The following is a 20437-nucleotide window of genomic DNA, read 5'->3' on the forward strand; positions in this document are numbered from 1 at the left end:
GAGCTGCCACCTTCACATAGACAACTACATGTCCAGGAGGACCCCCAAATCTCTCTCACCCAGATCTTTTTGGGCAACATTACCCTGTCCAGGTGAAGATGACCCTCTATGGACTGGATTTTAGAATTCAGCACAAATAGTATCGCTGTTATGATTCAATTTCAATCAATTCACCCACGTCCCGTCCATGACAATCTTCAAGCATCACTCCATCACCTGCATTGCCTCACCAGATGAAGACAGAATCACGAGGAACAGCTGGTGGCATCAGCATATCAATAGCAACCCCCATGAACCTCCTGATGACCTCCCCCAGTGGCTTCACATAAATATTGAATAGTACAAGGGACAGCACTGGGCCCTGGGCCCTGGGGAACACCTCAGGGTAGCTCCCAGGGCTCTGAGCTCTCACCCCACATGATAACACTCTGGGGGGAGGAGGAGAACCACTGTAAGACCGTGCCTCCCACTCCCATCCCTCAGAGGTGGTCCAGCCAGATACCATAGTCAATGGTATTAAAAGTCGCTGGAGGTCAAGGAGAACCAAGAGGAACACATGTCCCCTGTCTCTCTCCCTGACGAGGTCATTCGTCACGGCGACTAAGGTAGTTTCGGTGCTTAACCTTTTCCCTAAACTAGATTGACATGGATTTAGATAATCCATTTCTTCCCAGTATGGCCACAGTTGACCCACAACTACTTTTTCCAGGATCTTGCCTCTGACCTATAGTTGAACATTGCCTCTGGGTCCAAGGAGGGCCACTTCGCCGGGGGTGGATCACTGTCATTTTCAAGGCTGAGGGTGCCACTCCACTTATCAGCAATACATTAACCTCCTGCAGGACTCATCTGACCAACCCTCTTCTAGGGTACAGGGTTCAGGTAGTGATTCCCACAAGCAATTTGTCCACATCCTCAGAGGTCAGAAATTGAAACAGATCCCAGGAAAACTGATTAGATGGTAATCTGGGTGCATTTGGGCATATTCGGGTCAAAATCGGCTGAATATGTCCTGCCTGAATATGAACAAATCCGGATGCAAGGTGTTTTTTTCACAGCCTGCAGGGGGCACATTTTCAAATCTAGCAGCACCAGAATTTTGGAATCTCATCCGGAGACTCTCCTGATGATGTCACCCAAGTTTGGTGAAGTTTGGTTCAGGGGGTCCAAAGTTATGAACCCCCAAAATGGGTGCCCCATCCTCCATTGTTTCCAATGGGAGCTGACACATGGGAGATAACTTTGGACCCCCTGAACCAAAGTTCACCAAACTCATGTGGTATCATCATGGATGAGACCCTGAAATTTTGGTGCCAGTAGGTTTAAAAAATGCACCCCAATAAATTTGCCCAGATTCTCTGCTCTGCAGTGCCTTGGCACCATTGTACCCAATGGGGAATTTCTGCACATTTTTGAAGATAGAGGCACCAGACTTTCAAGGTGGCTCCAGGAGGCCCTCCTGATAATAGCACCCAGTCTTGGTGAACTTTCCTTCTGGGGGTAGGGAGGGGGGGTTGAGAGAGTTCTGAGATAACTCAGCCAGCAGGCTTCATGTGTAGGAGCAGGGAAACAAAATAAGTCTTTTGGGGGCCCATAAAATTGAAGAAGCAAAGTTCACCAAGCCTGGATGCTATTAGTAGGAGGGCCTCCTGGAGCCACCTTGAAAGTCCGGTGCCCCTATCCTCAAAAAAAGGCTTCAGTTCCTATGCGATCTATTGACTATGTTTACCCTTCTTCTCTGCTTCCCTGAACATTTTCCTGGGCTCCATTTTCTAAGCTCACTCACTTCCTCCTCGCCTTTTTATTTGCAGTGTTTCTCTGTTTGTTCTTTTATTTGAAGGGGGGGCAATCTTCAAAGCATCAAATATATGAGGAGTAGAGAATGCAGCACAAGTCTGAGAAGTATTGAAGCATCAACACAGAATTTTTTAAAAAATATGGGGGAAATCATTTCAAGGGGCATACTGCAAACAAAAGGGAGGGATTGAAAACACTGCATAAACGTTTTAGGAGATTTGTGCAGAAAGTACCAGGGACAGTCGTGGTAGTTTTTTAGTGAGCTGGATGCGGTACAGTTCTCTTTGAGTCACATGCATCCATTTTCTGTTTCCAGTAAACAATTTTTTCAGTGTTGGTTAATGGTTTTTCTAAACTTGATTAACCACAGGTCATAGTGGCCCAACAGCAGCAGCAGCAGGAGGAGGAGGAGGAGGAGGAGGAGGAGGAGTTTGGATTTATACCCCACTTTTCTCTCCTGCAAGGAGACTCAAAGTAGCTTACACGCTCCTTTCTCTTCCTCCCCCCACAACAGACACCTTGTGAATTAGGTGTCAGGCTCTCGAACGTGGAAATAACAGAGACCGTAGGAGAGTCCTAAAGCAGTTTATTTCTACAATGCATAGAGCAACAGAGAAAGCTGAATCTAAGCTCTCCCGCTTAGATACAGCGATTATATCCTTCAATTCCCCCCCCCCATTTTGATTCCCACCAAATGTGTTTCACAGAGAGCATAACATTTGCACTACAGAGCTTCAAGAAACCTGGGAACGTTCACACCTTCCCACAGGAGGGCTGGCGCCAGGGAATTGCCAGGGAGGGGAGAGGGAAACCGGAAAGCATTTACAGGAAACATTTGCAATCCCCACACAGCAAGACATCTAAGCACTGACAGGCATGGATCTGACATTAGGTGAGGCTGAAAGAGTTCAGAAAAACTGACTAGCCCAAGGTCGCCCAGCAGGAATATAGGAGTTCAGAAATACATCTGGTTCACCAGATAAGACTTTGCCACTCAGGTGGAGGAGTGGGGAATCAAACTCGGTTCTCCAGATTAGAGCTCTTAACCACTGCACCATGCTGGAAGATGTCCACATACCGTGGAAAATGAAACTTACCTCAAACAACTTCCACTGGTCTAATAAATAATTATCCAAAGTTCTGGGGAAAGTGTATGGCTTTCTTGTCACTAAGACAAAATTCCCAGAAAGATTAGCCTCCTAATCAGGTGGTAGGTCTGTTTGCAATACTGGGGACAAGGTACAAAGAGCAAAAAAGGCTGGTTTCTTGTTGTTTTGCATGTTGTGTTTTTCACAACTTTGCATTTGTGTTTTGCACAACTATACATTTTTGACTCCTGCCTGAGCGATTTGTTTCCTATTGTTTTTCTTGATCTATTGGCTTTGTTGGCTGGTCTTCCTCCTTTTCAGATCATTGCAATATATTTCATACCGGTAAGCAATCCTGGTTTAGATTAAACCTGGGTCATCCCATATTCCATTTTTTAAATTTCCCGATGCAGATTTAATTTGTGCATCTTATACTTTGGATATTTTGGGTTACGCAACTCGTTAAATATACACCGTTGCATTATGGTTCCAATAAATAACTGGGTTCATTGTAAAAAAAAATTGTACATGTATTGGTGGGTTCCAGTTTGAATTGCTTAGTGAAAACTTTTAACTGAGTTAAGGACTCCTTTACCCATTTTTAATTGATGCTGGATGTAATATGTTTCAGCCATTGGAAGAGAAGAAAATAATAAAGATCCTCTTTCTTTCTATGTGGGTAAAAGCTTTTATTCATTCAATAGCTCAGTCTCTTAAAAAGTCATCTCTGATGGGGATCTGATAATTACTGTATGTGCTTATTTAAACATCTTTAACTGATAGATTAACACTGCAATCGGAACAGAGTTAGGAGGTGGAAACAGCTGTCAACCTGCAGCTTATTTTTGGCAACCTCATAGAGCTTCCATGGCAAGAGACAAACATATGCAGTTTGCCATTGCCTGCTGTAGTGTTGCAGCCCTGAATTTCCTCTGATGTTCACCCAACTGAGTACTAACCAGAACTGATTCCATTTGGCTTCTAATATCTGACTAGTCTGGGCAATCCAGGACAACCTTCAATGGACATTTAAGAGAGCAAGACATTTTAGGAATAAATTTCAAACATAAGGAGGGTTGTAGTCATTATTTTCACTTAAACATCAAAGAGGTAATCTTAAAGGTTTCCAGGAGCCTTTCTGTAACACGATTACAGTGGGCATGAATTAGATTTATTGGTAAAATGGATTAACTGATATAAGTACTCAAAGCAACATGCAACATTTTAAACAAAAAATCAGTGTTTACTTTTGATAGCAACAGGAAAATTTCTACATTCTATAGTTCATTTAGGGGCATTCATACAGTTGTACAAGAACAATTGCATAAGAATGGAGTTGGGTAATACAAATTCACCGGCTGAAGATGGCACCAAATAGATGAAATCCATATTCAGTATGCATTGTGATGCTCATCTGAATTATGACTGCCATTCGTGAATACAAAACCCTGCTTCCATTTATGGATCTCCTTATTTGAACATAGCGTATGTGTGTTTAAGCATCTATCTGAACAATTTCATTGGCTTAGTTCTGTATCAAAGGATCCTGATTCTGTATCAAAGGATCTAATTCTCTGAAATGAAATTTTCCTTGGCTTCATGTTTAAAAAAAAAAGAATCCCCAAGATCCTTTACAAGTTTGTTTCTCTGGTTGGTTGCAAATTATCATGTAGATATGCCTATCATTTCAGTCGACATGGGGAAAGCACATTGATAAGTAGGTATAAAAGAATTGAGAACCCCACCTTCCAAGATGAAACAAGGCACCATCTACACATGTTACCAGAAATGGTGGGAGTCTGTCCCTTTTAGAGTGGGGAATTAGCAAGAGCAGACTTGGCTTTGCAAAACGTCAGACAAGCTCGAGAACTTGGTTGCCTAAGTATACCAAGGTCCACTTTTGCAGGAAATTCAGAGGAGAGCAAATAAAGTGCAGTAAATTTATTCAGGGATAACAGGGGTACACAAGCACACAATAATCAAAGCATCAGAACACACACACACAGTCCTAGGTCATACGTAGTGTTAAGAGGATAGGTTTGGAATAGATGAAGGGAATTGGGGAGTAAGGGTTATAGTCACCTGATTTTGGAGCGGAAAGGTCTGATGAACAGAACTGAGTAACCCACACTTAACTCTGGTAGAAGAACGAACAACACATTGAGGGCAACATCAACTGACAGAGAAGTGTCCAGACATATTGAACACTAGTTATTGGGAGTGGGGACTTCTTATAGGGAAAAGGGGTTATGCAGAGTGGCCTTTAATATCCCAGGAAAAAGGGGAATCCTACCTTCCCAGGGAAAGAGAAGAGGCAGGCATCAACTTTAAGTGTTGGGTCATTAATCTAATGGTTTGAGTGCTCAGCCTGATGGGCTAGACTGGGAGTGCTCAGAGCTGGGAAGAGAGCTGAGTCAATCATAGCTGTAAAACAATGGCAATGTAAAAAAGGTGGTCATTAGAGAGATATTAGTTAAAGGAAGAAGTTTTTGGGTTAATACAATGCCGGCTGGAATACTTGAGGCAAATACATTTACAAGTCCTTTGTCTTTGTGGGGCAGATAGTCCAGGGATGGAGATGGGAATGATGTCCTGGGCAGGGGCATTGTGTTAGCTTTAAACCCTTCAGGCAAGTCCAGACAAGTTCTTATTTTGACCCTGTGGGTACACTAACCAGGAGAGAGAATGAGCTCCCCATTTTGGCATGACACTGCTAGGCATCCAAAGGGGTTGGCAGGATGGGTAGAAGCACTGCTCTCTTGAAACAGAGCCCCCACCCACCATGGGTCAGTCTGGTAATACACAGAACAACAGAGTCGTGACTGAACAACCTCTAAAATACTTACCTCATTGTCTCTAAGGTTTCAGCAATGTATCTGCTCCAATTTTTCACTACCCTGGTGGTGGGAACATTGCTGGGGTGCATAGCAGCTTTTGAAGCAAGCAGACCTGAAGCAAACACTTGCCCAGTAGTGGCATGTGCCGCCAGTGGTTTACCTGGCAGAGACGGAAAGGACGGCATGAAAGGAGAGAAGGGAGACCAAGGTATCATGCTTGTTATTCACTACCTCACAATTATTCAGTGTGGTGGGTATAAATAGAAATGCTTCACAGGTTATAAGGATACTACTGTTTATTGTAAAGTCTTGGGGATTGCACCGTTAGTTATCTGCATTGCGAAGAAATGCCTTTTGCTTTGGCATGTGTAAAACCTTCACCTTTAGCTTTGATGGGTTTTACTCTTGTTTAGCATAGAACAAGGCAGGGCACAGGGAAAAGAGATCAACCCTCATCCATCCATGGTTTAGAAACACTGTCACCACTGCTCAGTATCATTGATAACTACCAGAGAAGTGTTAGATATTTAGGAGGATTAAAATGCTAGACAGTCTCTTCCAGGAGACTTGAGGAAAGGCTTGTTCGTAGGGTTGCCAGCTGGGGGTTTGGAATTTGTGAACATTTGTGGGGTGGAGTTTGGGGATGCCAGGAGTTAAGGAATGGAAGGACTTCAGCAGAGCATAATATTATAGATTCCACCTTCCAAATCAGCTATAATTCTAGAAGATCTACAGCTACCACCTGGAGGTTGATGCATATATGGTGTGGGCAAACAGGGATAATAAAATGCCTGGCAAGGAAGGGACATCTGCATTTGGCTAATTCCATCTAGGTAGAAGGAACTCTTACACCTGGGCCCATGTGGAAAGCTACGTGCTTGAACAAAGGTTGATTCCACAAAGGGCAAATATAATGGGTGAAGGACTCTATATAATCCATTTGGGGTGAGGGACTTTGCACAGATCCCAACCCCAAAATGTGTCTTTCCTGTTCCATTTCCCTCAACCCAGGATTTTTGAAAATCACTAAATCAGTGATCCTTTTAAAAATTCCCAGATTGCAGCCTCTCCTGGCCGAACAGTCAGGCAGGAGGGACTTTATTTCCTTCCCTTCCACTGCATCTTCCATTTACAGAGCACTTTATTTCCCTCCCTTCCATTGCCCTGCTGTTGCAGAAAGGCCTATTTTTCTTTTTAAAAAATGTTGTGGGTTGCATGTGCAGCCAATTGTATTGTGGGATGATTGGCATGGCTGATGATTCTGCATGCCTGCTTAGCTATGTATGTGTTGCAGGAAATTTTTTAAAAGGGAGAAGTGTCTTTGTTCAAAGGCACGAAAGCAACCCGGATTGTTTCTGTGGGCTCCAATCGCTCCCTGCACAGCACGCGTGTGAATAGGAAAAGGGAAAATAGGTTTCCTTTATACTGAGTGCAGTGCAACCCATGATACATTTGTTGTGCAGAATCTACCAAAGCATGGTAATGGGAAGCTTTAAATATATAAATTGACTTAGTATAATGTAGGCCCTTTCCGCTGACGCACCCCCCTGGATCTGTTCGCATGGAGGGTCCCAGGAGGGCGGCAGGCGGTGGCACAGCCTTCGCACAGGCTGCGCTGTCGCTGGCCTATCTTGTCTCCTGGCTTCCAGCTCATCGCAGAAGCCAGGGGATATGCCCCCACAGCCTGGAGCGACGGCTCTGGAGTCACAGGCAAGGGGGGGTGTCCCCTGGCCTCTGCGACAAGCAGGAAGCCAGGAGCTGCAAACAGGCTTCTGGGAAAGGGGATGGTGCCTTTCCAGCTGCTGCAAGTTCGCCTTCTTCAGACTGCAGCCCGGTTAGGAAGTCAGCTTGTTTTTGAAAATACCTGCAGCTCAGGGAGCTTGAGGTTCGGCTAGTAACTTTACTGCGTTCGGGGGTTGCAGCAGCGGCAGCCGTCCCCAAGGACACTGTTTTTAGCGTCCCTGGGACGCTGTATTCCACCTGTGCGGAAACAGCCGTAGTGAGGTTTAACTTCTGTGATACTGTTTTATACTTACAATGTTTTATAATGTTGTTGTCCATAAGAGCATTTTGGCTGAGGGTTGGGGCATAAATCTACAAAATAAACACATGATTGCTCCCTGAAGGCAGCCACCATGGGTGGTGATTTGAAGGAACTGTCTCTTAATAGGTTTTTGTTCAAAGGAATTAAACACCACAGGCATGCATCTTTTCTTTTTGTCAAACCCTAGGGGTCGGACTTAAGGGACAACAGGGTTCGCCTGGAAAGGCTGGACCACCGGGCCCAGTGGGAATGAAAGGACCTCGGAGTGAAAAGGGACAAAAGGGGGAAACAGCAGGTAAGCACTCAGTTTTTTGAAGGTCAGCTCGTCTGGCATGGTGCCTGTTCCCCCACACGGTGTCTATGCAGGCCATGGCCCTGACACCTTTCCTAGTACTCATCAATTGCTTTTAGAAATCAGGTGGGGCCAGGTAAGGTTTTTGGCCAAGAGAACTTCCAACTGGACACACTGGTGTAGCACCAATGGGGGGCGCAATGCCCTGGGCGCAATGCCCTGGACGCACGTCTTGGCAGCGAAGAGTGTAGTTGCCAGGGGGGCATTCCAGGAGGGACATGCATGGGGAGCATCTCTGGGGCATCTCCTGGGTGGTGGCAGAGGCTGTGTGGTGCCACAGAGTTAAAGGCATGCGTCGCGGGCAAAGTCTTCGCCCTGGCTTTTGCAGTTCTCCCTCACTCCACCCCTGACTGGACACTAGAGGTTTGATTGTGAAGATTTTTTAAAAAAAATTCTTCAGCAGTAGCTGCCACCCCAGCATAAAGGCCTGTTACTGTGCTTGTATGAAAGAATTTTTTAAAAAAACAATATGTTGACTTTGAAAGGCATCCTGGTAAACAGAGGCGTTTCCTCTAATGGTGCTCTGGGCACCATTTTCTGTAGATACGCCCTTGATCATAACGATCGATGACCATTGCTTTCAGTAAATGGTACTGAACCATGCTTTTCCCAACCTGGTTTCTTTCCCTTAGCTATTGATGCTGTTCAGAGTCAAGTGACTGCACTGGAAAACAAGTTACAGGCTCTTCAAGCTGAGCACAACAAATACAAAAAAGGTAGGATAGCTCAAATACATTATTGCCATGAGAAAATAAGAAGAGCTGAATATACGCCCTGCTGAATCAGACCAGTCGTCCATCCTGTCTCACCAGCAGTCAATAGTTGCCCTGGAGAGTAAACAAATGGGTCCCAAATAAGTTGTTCTAAGTCGAAATGGTGTGAGGAAACAATGCCTTCTGAGGTGATATCTTCAGTAGTTACAGGTTTGCAGCCACTGAGGGAACGCTCCTCTGTGAATGTTTCTTATCCTCCTTTAAAGTTACCATGGATGCCCATGGATGAGTCATGGCTACCAATTTATTGCATCCTGCGACCCACGATCCCTTTGTGAATCTTTCCCCATCTCCCAAGAGCCCCTTAAGAAGATGCTGGCCCTTTCCCCACTTCCCTTAAGCCCCGTGCTACTTGGTGAGAGAAGCAACAGTCCTCTGTGGTGACTTCCACTGAGAGGGGCGGCGAAAGAAGAGTCAGCCCGGTTGCTGCTGCTGTCACGCCCCTCAGCGCGCAGCATCCCAGGTGCTCTTCTCAACGGCACCTTTTGATGGCCCCGCGCAGAGCGCGGGGTCGTGGGGACGGCTGGGCGCGCGCCTGGGAGACATGCACGGAGGAGTGATCGGGAGGACGCTGGGGAAAGGCCCTGACATTAAGCCAGGAAGTCCATCAGATGCCTGAGAAGGGGAAAGCAAGCAAAATCATCCCTCCTTCCTTCTGCCCCCCCGTGAAGTGCAAAAAGCCAGCTTTTCATTGGTCCAATAGCGAGGTGGAGTCCATTTCACCCATGTCCCCTCCTTGCTTGTAGGGCGACATGCCCTGCCACTTTTGACCGACAGGGGAGAGGCCTTGGCTAGGCTGCAGAGTTACTCCTGCTGGGACCTCTGCCCAATTCCCTGGCATCCCAGCCATGAATAAGGCTGGGTGTGTTTGCCCACCTGCCTGTGTTCCCAGAGAGCTACCACTAGCCAGAGGCATCATTAATGTAGAAGAAGAAGTGTTTGGATTAATATTCCGCTTTTCTGAACTGTAAGGAGTCTCGAAGAAGAAGAAGAAGAAGAAGAAGAAGAAGAAGAAGAAGAAGAAGAAGAAGAAGAAGAAGAAGAAGAAGAAGAAGAAGAAGAAGAGGAGGAGGAGGAGGAGGAGGAGGAGGCGGAGGAGGAGGAGGAGGAGGCGGAGGAGGAGGAGTTTGGATTTATATCCCCCCTTTCTCTCCTGCAGGAGATTCAAAGGGGCTTACAATCTCCTTGCCCTTTCCTCCTCACAACAAACTCCCTAGGAGGTAGGTGGGGCTCAGAGAGCTCCAAGAAGCCAGGATTTCAGCTCAATGTCACCTCAGTTGGAGTGTGTGGCAGAGGCAGCTTAATCTGAACTCTAGAGAGAAGCCTCCACATGGCCAAAGCAGCAGAGCTAGGAATCAAACCCTGCCCTCCAGATTAGATTACACGAGCTTCTTATTCTTCATTTAATTACTGCTGCTCCAGTGGCTTACAAACTCCTTCCCTTCCCCTCCCCACAACAGACCCCTTGTGAGGTAGGTGGGACTGAGAGAGTCCTGAGAGAACTGTGACTAGGCCAAGGTTACCCAACAGGCTCCATGTGAACAAAAGTGGGGAAACAAATCCAGTTCACCAGATTAGAGTCCGCCACTCATGTGGAGGAGTGGGGAATCAACCCCAGTGCTCCAGATTAGAGTCTGCTGCTCATGTGGAGGAGTGGGGAATCAAACCTGGGTCTCCGAGTTGGAGTCCACCATTCTTAACCTCTGCACCACACTGGCTCTTTGTGATGGATCAAGGATCTAATTCACTACAAGGCAGCTTCTTCATGTGTGTTTCATGACCTCTGCCAATGCCCTTGGGGGAGGGGGAGTCTTAAAGGGCTACTTGGGGAGCTCCATACAATGCAAATTGTATCATGGCACCGAAACACTTTCTCTTTCCCCCCAAAAATGCTGACTTTGGTGTACACAAAAACAGCACCATGAATGGCGTACATGTACAGTTCTAAGGGAAAATAACATAAAAATGTTTTACAGATGGTATTATACACCTCAAAAACTTGCCAACATGTATAAAAATCACTCACCCTTATGCTGGAAATGTGGAGAGAAAGTCAGATCCTTTATACACACCTGGTGGTCCTGTAAAAAAGTTAAGAAATTTTGGAAACACGTACACAAACATACACAAAAAATATTGGGAATAAAATTTAAGATGACAAAAGAAACTTACCTTTTAAGCCCTGTAATTGCAGAACTACAGTTACCTAAACTTGATTTACATCTCTTTCTTTATTTATCATCAGTAGCAAGATTGTTGATTGCCTCGCACTGGAAGTTACCAACTTTACCAACTGTTGAAGAATGGATTCATAAAATACAAGAATTCCATACCGCAGATAGTTTATCGCAGCAGACTAATCAGTCACCGAGGAGTTTAGACCGTATGAAAGACAGAAACTCAAAGTGGGATCCGTGGATCTTATTCATTAAACAAAGATATAATGTAGATAATGTATGATTGTTAGACAGACTGTTAAGAGATAGTAATTATGAAATGTATAGAAATGACTATCAACCATATGCGAGTAATATGTGAGCAACATATAAAGAGCTTTGAGTTAATACATAGAAAATGCTTAACTTGGTGACAGAATATAGACTTGAGAATAAAAATAATAGTTCAGGATAAGTGCTCTTTTTTATGCAGTGTACTAAGTTAGATAATGATGTAATTATCAAACCCACTAATACTGTGGGAATACGTTTAAGGGGAAGTCCATTCACTAGGGTGGGGGATAGAGGGTACTTCTTTAAGGCTCTATTATTCTTTTACCTTAAATTACCTATTTTCTCCTTTTAGTGGTTTATATTCAAATATTGTAAATATAGTAAGTAAATATAAGGAAAGTAAAAGGCCACTGGTCACCCGGCAAGTGAAGACAGTCGGAATTATTTCCCTCTGCCCCACAACGCTGGCTTCTTTTCTTTTTCTTTTCTATTTCTCCCTTTTCCTCTCTTTTATTTTCAAATTTACTATTGCATTTATTACAGTCATGATAATATATAAGGTTTATTTATCTAAATTACAAACAATGTATACCGCAGAACAAATACCTATGTATCAAAAGTTACATTCACAGGAAAATGGTTATACTTTGTCTTGAATGGGAGATGCTACCTATATTATCTATGTTATACGAAATGCTTCTTTGCATTTTATATATGTTAAAATTTAAATAAAGGATTTAAAAAAAAAAAAACACAACACCATGAAAAGCCCCTCCCATTATATGCTAAGCTTAGCAATAACCCATGTCAGTACTATTATTTCAGACCTCTCATTCTCTTGGATTCTGATGGCCCCATCCAAGGGTGTGGGGGGGAATCCACTGTTGGGAGCAGTATGGGGCTGCACTAGTGGATTTGCCCTCCCTTGGACACTTGCCCCGACCGAGGTGCCCGACCACAGGTGGGCTAGTGTGGCCCTCCATGGTGGTGGGTCACAGCACTGAACATCGCACTAGCATCCCTGAATTCACCCTGCCACTGCCAGCGTACAGTCTGGTGGCATGTCCGGGAGAGAAGCTGATGCTAGCTGGCTTCCACCTAGCCATTGGCCCTGTTGTGCTGGTGGCCGGGGCTTGGGACTTATGTCACCTTCCTGGTGGCATAAGTCCAGTAAGCTTGATAGGGCCTTTCCAGAGGTGTTTTAACCTCCCCATCCCACCAGAAAGACTCCTTGGGAATACCAGGCCAGGATGGTTGCAACACCATGGCCCCGCCTTTTGGATGGCCCCGCCTTCTTATTCACAATACTAGAACCAGGGGGCATCCATTGAAAATGCTGGGGGGAAGAATTAGGACTAATAAAAGGAAACACTTCTTCACACAACGTGTGATTGGTGTTTGGAATATGCTGCCACAGGAGTTGGTGATGGCCACTAACCTGGATGGCTTTAAAAGGGGCTTGGATAGATTTATGGAGGAGAAGTCGATCTATGGCTACCAGTCTTGATCTGCCTTGATCTCAGATTGCAAATGCCTTAGCAGACCAGGTGCTCAGGAGCAGCAGCAGCAGAAGGCCATTGCTTTCACCTCCTGCATGTGAGCTCCCAAAGGCACCTGGTGGGCCACTGCGAGTAGCAGAGTGCTGGACTAGATGGACTCTGGTCTGATCCAGCAGGCCAGTTCTTATGTTCTTATGTTCTTATGGGGTCTTGAATTGGTAATTTAGCAGAGTGCACAAGGCTGTCGGGCACAGCAAAGTCCATCCGATCTCTATAGCCCCTTCCGCACATGCAGAATAACGCACTTTCAATCCACTTCCAATGCACTTTGCAGCTGGGTTTTACTGTGCAGGATAGCAAAATTCATTTGCAAACAATTGTGAAAGTGGATTGAAAGTGTATTATTCTGCATGTGCGGAAGGGGCCTATGTGTTTTAGGGACAGGATTGCTTAGGGACTTTTATCTGTTCAAACTAGTACACTTCATCCAGTGGTGGGATTCAGCAGGTTCACACCTCTTCAGCAGAACCGGTTGTTAAAATGGTGCTTGTAAACGACCAGTTGTTAAATTATTTGAATCCCACCACCAGAACCGGTTGTTAAATTATTTGAATCCCACCACTGACTTCATCTATTGTAGGAACTCGATTTCTAGGCAGGCCCCCCCCCCCACCCCCCCCCCCCCCCACCCCCCCCCCCCCCCACCCCCCCCCCCCCCCACCCCCCCCCCCCCCCACCCCCCCCCCCCCCCACCCCCCCCCCCCCCCACCCCCCCCCCCCCCCACCCCCCCCCCCCCCCACCCCCCCCCCCCCCCACCCCCCCCCCCCCCCACCCCCCCCCCCCCCCACCCCCCCCCCCCCCCACCCCCCCCCCCCCCCACCCCCCCCCCCCCCCACCCCCCCCCCCCCCCACCCCCCCCCCCCCCCACCCCCCCCCCCCCCCACCCCCCCCCCCCCCCACCCCCCCCCCCCCCCACCCCCCCCCCCCCCCACCCCCCCCCCCCCCCACCCCCCCCCCCCCCCACCCCCCCCCCCCCCCACCCCCCCCCCCCCCCACCCCCCCCCCCCCCCACCCCCCCCCCCCCCCACCCCCCCCCCCCCCCACCCCCCCCCCCCCCCACCCCCCCCCCCCCCCACCCCCCCCCCCCCCCACCCCCCCCCCCCCCCACCCCCCCCCCCCCCCACCCCCCCCCCCCCCCACCCCCCCCCCCCCCCACCCCCCCCCCCCCCCACCCCCCCCCCCCCCCACCCCCCCCCCCCCCCACCCCCCCCCCCCCCCACCCCCCCCCCCCCCCACCCCCCCCCCCCCCCACCCCCCCCCCCCCCCACCCCCCCCCCCCCCCACCCCCCCCCCCCCCCACCCCCCCCCCCCCCCACCCCCCCCCCCCCCCACCCCCCCCCCCCCCCACCCCCCCCCCCCCCCACCCCCCCCCCCCCCCACCCCCCCCCCCCCCCACCCCCCCCCCCCCCCACCCCCCCCCCCCCCCACCCCCCCCCCCCCCCACCCCCCCCCCCCCCCACCCCCCCCCCCCCCCACCCCCCCCCCCCCCCACCCCCCCCCCCCCCCACCCCCCCCCCCCCCCACCCCCCCCCCCCCCCACCCCCCCCCCCCCCCACCCCCCCCCCCCCCCACCCCCCCCCCCCCCCACCCCCCCCCCCCCCCACCCCCCCCCCCCCCCACCCCCCCCCCCCCCCACCCCCCCCCCCCCCCACCCCCCCCCCCCCCCACCCCCCCCCCCCCCCACCCCCCCCCCCCCCCACCCCCCCCCCCCCCCACCCCCCCCCCCCCCCACCCCCCCCCCCCCCCACCCCCCCCCCCCCCCACCCCCCCCCCCCCCCACCCCCCCCCCCCCCCACCCCCCCCCCCCCCCACCCCCCCCCCCCCCCACCCCCCCCCCCCCCCACCCCCCCCCCCCCCCACCCCCCCCCCCCCCCACCCCCCCCCCCCCCCACCCCCCCCCCCCCCCACCCCCCCCCCCCCCCACCCCCCCCCCCCCCCACCCCCCCCCCCCCCCACCCCCCCCCCCCCCCACCCCCCCCCCCCCCCACCCCCCCCCCCCCCCACCCCCCCCCCCCCCCACCCCCCCCCCCCCCCACCCCCCCCCCCCCCCACCCCCCCCCCCCCCCACCCCCCCCCCCCCCCACCCCCCCCCCCCCCCACCCCCCCCCCCCCCCACCCCCCCCCCCCCCCACCCCCCCCCCCCCCCACCCCCCCCCCCCCCCACCCCCCCCCCCCCCCACCCCCCCCCCCCCCCACCCCCCCCCCCCCCCACCCCCCCCCCCCCCCACCCCCCCCCCCCCCCACCCCCCCCCCCCCCCACCCCCCCCCCCCCCCACCCCCCCCCCCCCCCACCCCCCCCCCCCCCCACCCCCCCCCCCCCCCACCCCCCCCCCCCCCCACCCCCCCCCCCCCCCACCCCCCCCCCCCCCCACCCCCCCCCCCCCCCACCCCCCCCCCCCCCCACCCCCCCCCCCCCCCACCCCCCCCCCCCCCCACCCCCCCCCCCCCCCACCCCCCCCCCCCCCCACCCCCCCCCCCCCCCACCCCCCCCCCCCCCCACCCCCCCCCCCCCCCACCCCCCCCCCCCCCCACCCCCCCCCCCCCCCACCCCCCCCCCCCCCCACCCCCCCCCCCCCCCACCCCCCCCCCCCCCCACCCCCCCCCCCCCCCACCCCCCCCCCCCCCCACCCCCCCCCCCCCCCACCCCCCCCCCCCCCCACCCCCCCCCCCCCCCACCCCCCCCCCCCCCCACCCCCCCCCCCCCCCACCCCCCCCCCCCCCCACCCCCCCCCCCCCCCACCCCCCCCCCCCCCCACCCCCCCCCCCCCCCACCCCCCCCCCCCCCCACCCCCCCCCCCCCCCACCCCCCCCCCCCCCCACCCCCCCCCCCCCCCACCCCCCCCCCCCCCCACCCCCCCCCCCCCCCACCCCCCCCCCCCCCCACCCCCCCCCCCCCCCACCCCCCCCCCCCCCCACCCCCCCCCCCCCCCACCCCCCCCCCCCCCCACCCCCCCCCCCCCCCACCCCCCCCCCCCCCCACCCCCCCCCCCCCCCACCCCCCCCCCCCCCCACCCCCCCCCCCCCCCACCCCCCCCCCCCCCCACCCCCCCCCCCCCCCACCCCCCCCCCCCCCCACCCCCCCCCCCCCCCACCCCCCCCCCCCCCCACCCCCCCCCCCCCCCACCCCCCCCCCCCCCCACCCCCCCCCCCCCCCACCCCCCCCCCCCCCCACCCCCCCCCCCCCCCACCCCCCCCCCCCCCCACCCCCCCCCCCCCCCACCCCCCCCCCCCCCCACCCCCCCCCCCCCCCACCCCCCCCCCCCCCCACCCCCCCCCCCCCCCACCCCCCCCCCCCCCCACCCCCCCCCCCCCCCACCCCCCCCCCCCCCCACCCCCCCCCCCCCCCACCCCCCCCCCCCCCCACCCCCCCCCCCCCCCACCCCCCCCCCCCCCCACCCCCCCCCCCCCCCACCCCCCCCCCCCCCCACCCCCCCCCCCCCCCACCCCCCCCCCCCCCCACCCCCCCCCCCCCCCACCCCCCCCCCCCCCCACCCCCCCCCCCCCCCACCCCCCCCCCCCCCCACCCCCCCCCCCCCCCACCCCCCCCCCCCCCCACCCCCCCCCCCCCCCACCCCCCCCCCCCCCCACCCCCCCCCCCCCCCACCCCCCCCCCCCCCCACCCCCCCCCCCCCCCACCCCCCCCCCCCCCCACCCCCCCCCCCCCCCACCCCCCCCCCCCCCCACCCCCCCCCCCCCCCACCCCCCCCCCCCCCCACCCCCCCCCCCCCCCACCCCCCCCCCCCCCCACCCCCCCCCCCCCCCACCCCCCCCCCCCCCCACCCCCCCCCCCCCCCACCCCCCCCCCCCCCCACCCCCCCCCCCCCCCACCCCCCCCCCCCCCCACCCCCCCCCCCCCCCACCCCCCCCCCCCCCCACCCCCCCCCCCCCCCACCCCCCCCCCCCCCCACCCCCCCCCCCCCCCACCCCCCCCCCCCCCCACCCCCCCCCCCCCCCACCCCCCCCCCCCCCCACCCCCCCCCCCCCCCACCCCCCCCCCCCCCCACCCCCCCCCCCCCCCACCCCCCCCCCCCCCCACCCCCCCCCCCCCCCACCCCCCCCCCCCCCCACCCCCCCCCCCCCCCACCCCCCCCCCCCCCCACCCCCCCCCCCCCCCACCCCCCCCCCCCCCCACCCCCCCCCCCCCCCACCCCCCCCCCCCCCCACCCCCCCCCCCCCCCACCCCCCCCCCCCCCCACCCCCCCCCCCCCCCACCCCCCCCCCCCCCCACCCCCCCCCCCCCCCACCCCCCCCCCCCCCCACCCCCCCCCCCCCCCACCCCCCCCCCCCCCCACCCCCCCCCCCCCCCACCCCCCCCCCCCCCCACCCCCCCCCCCCCCCACCCCCCCCCCCCCCCACCCCCCCCCCCCCCCACCCCCCCCCCCCCCCACCCCCCCCCCCCCCCACCCCCCCCCCCCCCCACCCCCCCCCCCCCCCACCCCCCCCCCCCCCCACCCCCCCCCCCCCCCACCCCCCCCCCCCCCCACCCCCCCCCCCCCCCACCCCCCCCCCCCCCCACCCCCCCCCCCCCCCACCCCCCCCCCCCCCCACCCCCCCCCCCCCCCACCCCCCCCCCCCCCCACCCCCCCCCCCCCCCACCCCCCCCCCCCCCCACCCCCCCCCCCCCCCACCCCCCCCCCCCCCCACCCCCCCCCCCCCCCACCCCCCCCCCCCCCCACCCCCCCCCCCCCCCACCCCCCCCCCCCCCCACCCCCCCCCCCCCCCACCCCCCCCCCCCCCCACCCCCCCCCCCCCCCACCCCCCCCCCCCCCCACCCCCCCCCCCCCCCACCCCCCCCCCCCCCCACCCCCCCCCCCCCCCACCCCCCCCCCCCCCCACCCCCCCCCCCCCCCACCCCCCCCCCCCCCCACCCCCCCCCCCCCCCACCCCCCCCCCCCCCCACCCCCCCCCCCCCCCACCCCCCCCCCCCCCCACCCCCCCCCCCCCCCACCCCCCCCCCCCCCCACCCCCCCCCCCCCCCACCCCCCCCCCCCCCCACCCCCCCCCCCCCCCACCCCCCCCCCCCCCCACCCCCCCCCCCCCCCACCCCCCCCCCCCCCCACCCCCCCCCCCCCCCACCCCCCCCCCCCCCCACCCCCCCCCCCCCCCACCCCCCCCCCCCCCCACCCCCCCCCCCCCCCACCCCCCCCCCCCCCCACCCCCCCCCCCCCCCACCCCCCCCCCCCCCCACCCCCCCCCCCCCCCACCCCCCCCCCCCCCCACCCCCCCCCCCCCCCACCCCCCCCCCCCCCCACCCCCCCCCCCCCCCACCCCCCCCCCCCCCCACCCCCCCCCCCCCCCACCCCCCCCCCCCCCCACCCCCCCCCCCCCCCACCCCCCCCCCCCCCCACCCCCCCCCCCCCCCACCCCCCCCCCCCCCCACCCCCCCCCCCCCCCACCCCCCCCCCCCCCCACCCCCCCCCCCCCCCACCCCCCCCCCCCCCCACCCCCCCCCCCCCCCACCCCCCCCCCCCCCCACCCCCCCCCCCCCCCACCCCCCCCCCCCCCCACCCCCCCCCCCCCCCACCCCCCCCCCCCCCCACCCCCCCCCCCCCCCACCCCCCCCCCCCCCCACCCCCCCCCCCCCCCACCCCCCCCCCCCCCCACCCCCCCCCCCCCCCACCCCCCCCCCCCCCCACCCCCCCCCCCCCCCACCCCCCCCCCCCCCCACCCCCCCCCCCCCCCACCCCCCCCCCCCCCCACCCCCCCCCCCCCCCACCCCCCCCCCCCCCCACCCCCCCCCCCCCCCACCCCCCCCCCCCCCCACCCCCCCCCCCCCCCACCCCCCCCCCCCCCCACCCCCCCCCCCCCCCACCCCCCCCCCCCCCCACCCCCCCCCCCCCCCACCCCCCCCCCCCCCCACCCCCCCCCCCCCCCACCCCCCCCCCCCCCCACCCCCCCCCCCCCCCACCCCCCCCCCCCCCCACCCCCCCCCCCCCCCACCCCCCCCCCCCCCCACCCCCCCCCCCCCCCACCCCCCCCCCCCCCCACCCCCCCCCCCCCCCACCCCCCCCCCCCCCCACCCCCCCCCCCCCCCACCCCCCCCCCCCCCCACCCCCCCCCCCCCCCACCCCCCCCCCCCCCCACCCCCCCCCCCCCCCACCCCCCCCCCCCCCCACCCCCCCCCCCCCCCACCCCCCCCCCCCCCCACCCCCCCCCCCCCCCACCCCCCCCCCCCCCCACCCCCCCCCCCCCCCACCCCCCCCCCCCCCCACCCCCCCCCCCCCCCACCCCCCCCCCCCCCCACCCCCCCCCCCCCCCACCCCCCCCCCCCCCCACCCCCCCCCCCCCCCACCCCCCCCCCCCCCCACCCCCCCCCCCCCCCACCCCCCCCCCCCCCCACCCCCCCCCCCCCCCACCCCCCCCCCCCCCCACCCCCCCCCCCCCCCACCCCCCCCCCCCCCCACCCCCCCCCCCCCCCACCCCCCCCCCCCCCCACCCCCCCCCCCCCCCACCCCCCCCCCCCCCCACCCCCCCCCCCCCCCACCCCCCCCCCCCCCCACCCCCCCCCCCCCCCACCCCCCCCCCCCCCCACCCCCCCCCCCCCCCACCCCCCCCCCCCCCCACCCCCCCCCCCCCCCACCCCCCCCCCCCCCCACCCCCCCCCCCCCCCACCCCCCCCCCCCCCCACCCCCCCCCCCCCCCACCCCCCCCCCCCCCCACCCCCCCCCCCCCCCACCCCCCCCCCCCCCCACCCCCCCCCCCCCCCACCCCCCCCCCCCCCCACCCCCCCCCCCCCCCACCCCCCCCCCCCCCCACCCCCCCCCCCCCCCACCCCCCCCCCCCCCCACCCCCCCCCCCCCCCACCCCCCCCCCCCCCCACCCCCCCCCCCCCCCACCCCCCCCCCCCCCCACCCCCCCCCCCCCCCACCCCCCCCCCCCCCCACCCCCCCCCCCCCCCACCCCCCCCCCCCCCCACCCCCCCCCCCCCCCACCCCCCCCCCCCCCCACCCCCCCCCCCCCCCACCCCCCCCCCCCCCCACCCCCCCCCCCCCCCACCCCCCCCCCCCCCCACCCCCCCCCCCCCCCACCCCCCCCCCCCCCCACCCCCCCCCCCCCCCACCCCCCCCCCCCCCCACCCCCCCCCCCCCCCACCCCCCCCCCCCCCCACCCCCCCCCCCCCCCACCCCCCCCCCCCCCCACCCCCCCCCCCCCCCACCCCCCCCCCCCCCCACCCCCCCCCCCCCCCACCCCCCCCCCCCCCCACCCCCCCCCCCCCCCACCCCCCCCCCCCCCCACCCCCCCCCCCCCCCACCCCCCCCCCCCCCCACCCCCCCCCCCCCCCACCCCCCCCCCCCCCCACCCCCCCCCCCCCCCACCCCCCCCCCCCCCCACCCCCCCCCCCCCCCACCCCCCCCCCCCCCCACCCCCCCCCCCCCCCACCCCCCCCCCCCCCCACCCCCCCCCCCCCCCACCCCCCCCCCCCCCCACCCCCCCCCCCCCCCACCCCCCCCCCCCCCCACCCCCCCCCCCCCCCACCCCCCCCCCCCCCCACCCCCCCCCCCCCCCACCCCCCCCCCCCCCCACCCCCCCCCCCCC

The 20437-nt window shown here is 61.6% G+C and overlaps 1 protein-coding gene across 1 annotated transcript in view; it reads left to right on the plus strand.

Moving 5' to 3' along the window:
- Positions 1-5755: 5755 nt before the first annotated feature.
- LOC125438290 (mannose-binding protein-like) overlaps positions 5756-20437 on the plus strand; it is a 35981-nt gene continuing 21299 nt past the window's right edge. Inside the window, exons 1-3 of the mRNA XM_048506632.1 lie at positions 5756-5930; positions 7954-8061; positions 8751-8834. Of these exons, the coding sequence (XP_048362589.1) occupies positions 5756-5930; positions 7954-8061; positions 8751-8834 (367 nt within the window). The remainder of the gene's footprint in view (positions 5931-7953; positions 8062-8750; positions 8835-20437) is intronic.

The sequence above is a fragment of the Sphaerodactylus townsendi genome, linkage group LG08 (assembly GCF_021028975.2).
Source record: "Sphaerodactylus townsendi isolate TG3544 linkage group LG08, MPM_Stown_v2.3, whole genome shotgun sequence".
Classification (NCBI taxonomy): Eukaryota; Metazoa; Chordata; class Lepidosauria; order Squamata; family Sphaerodactylidae; genus Sphaerodactylus; species Sphaerodactylus townsendi.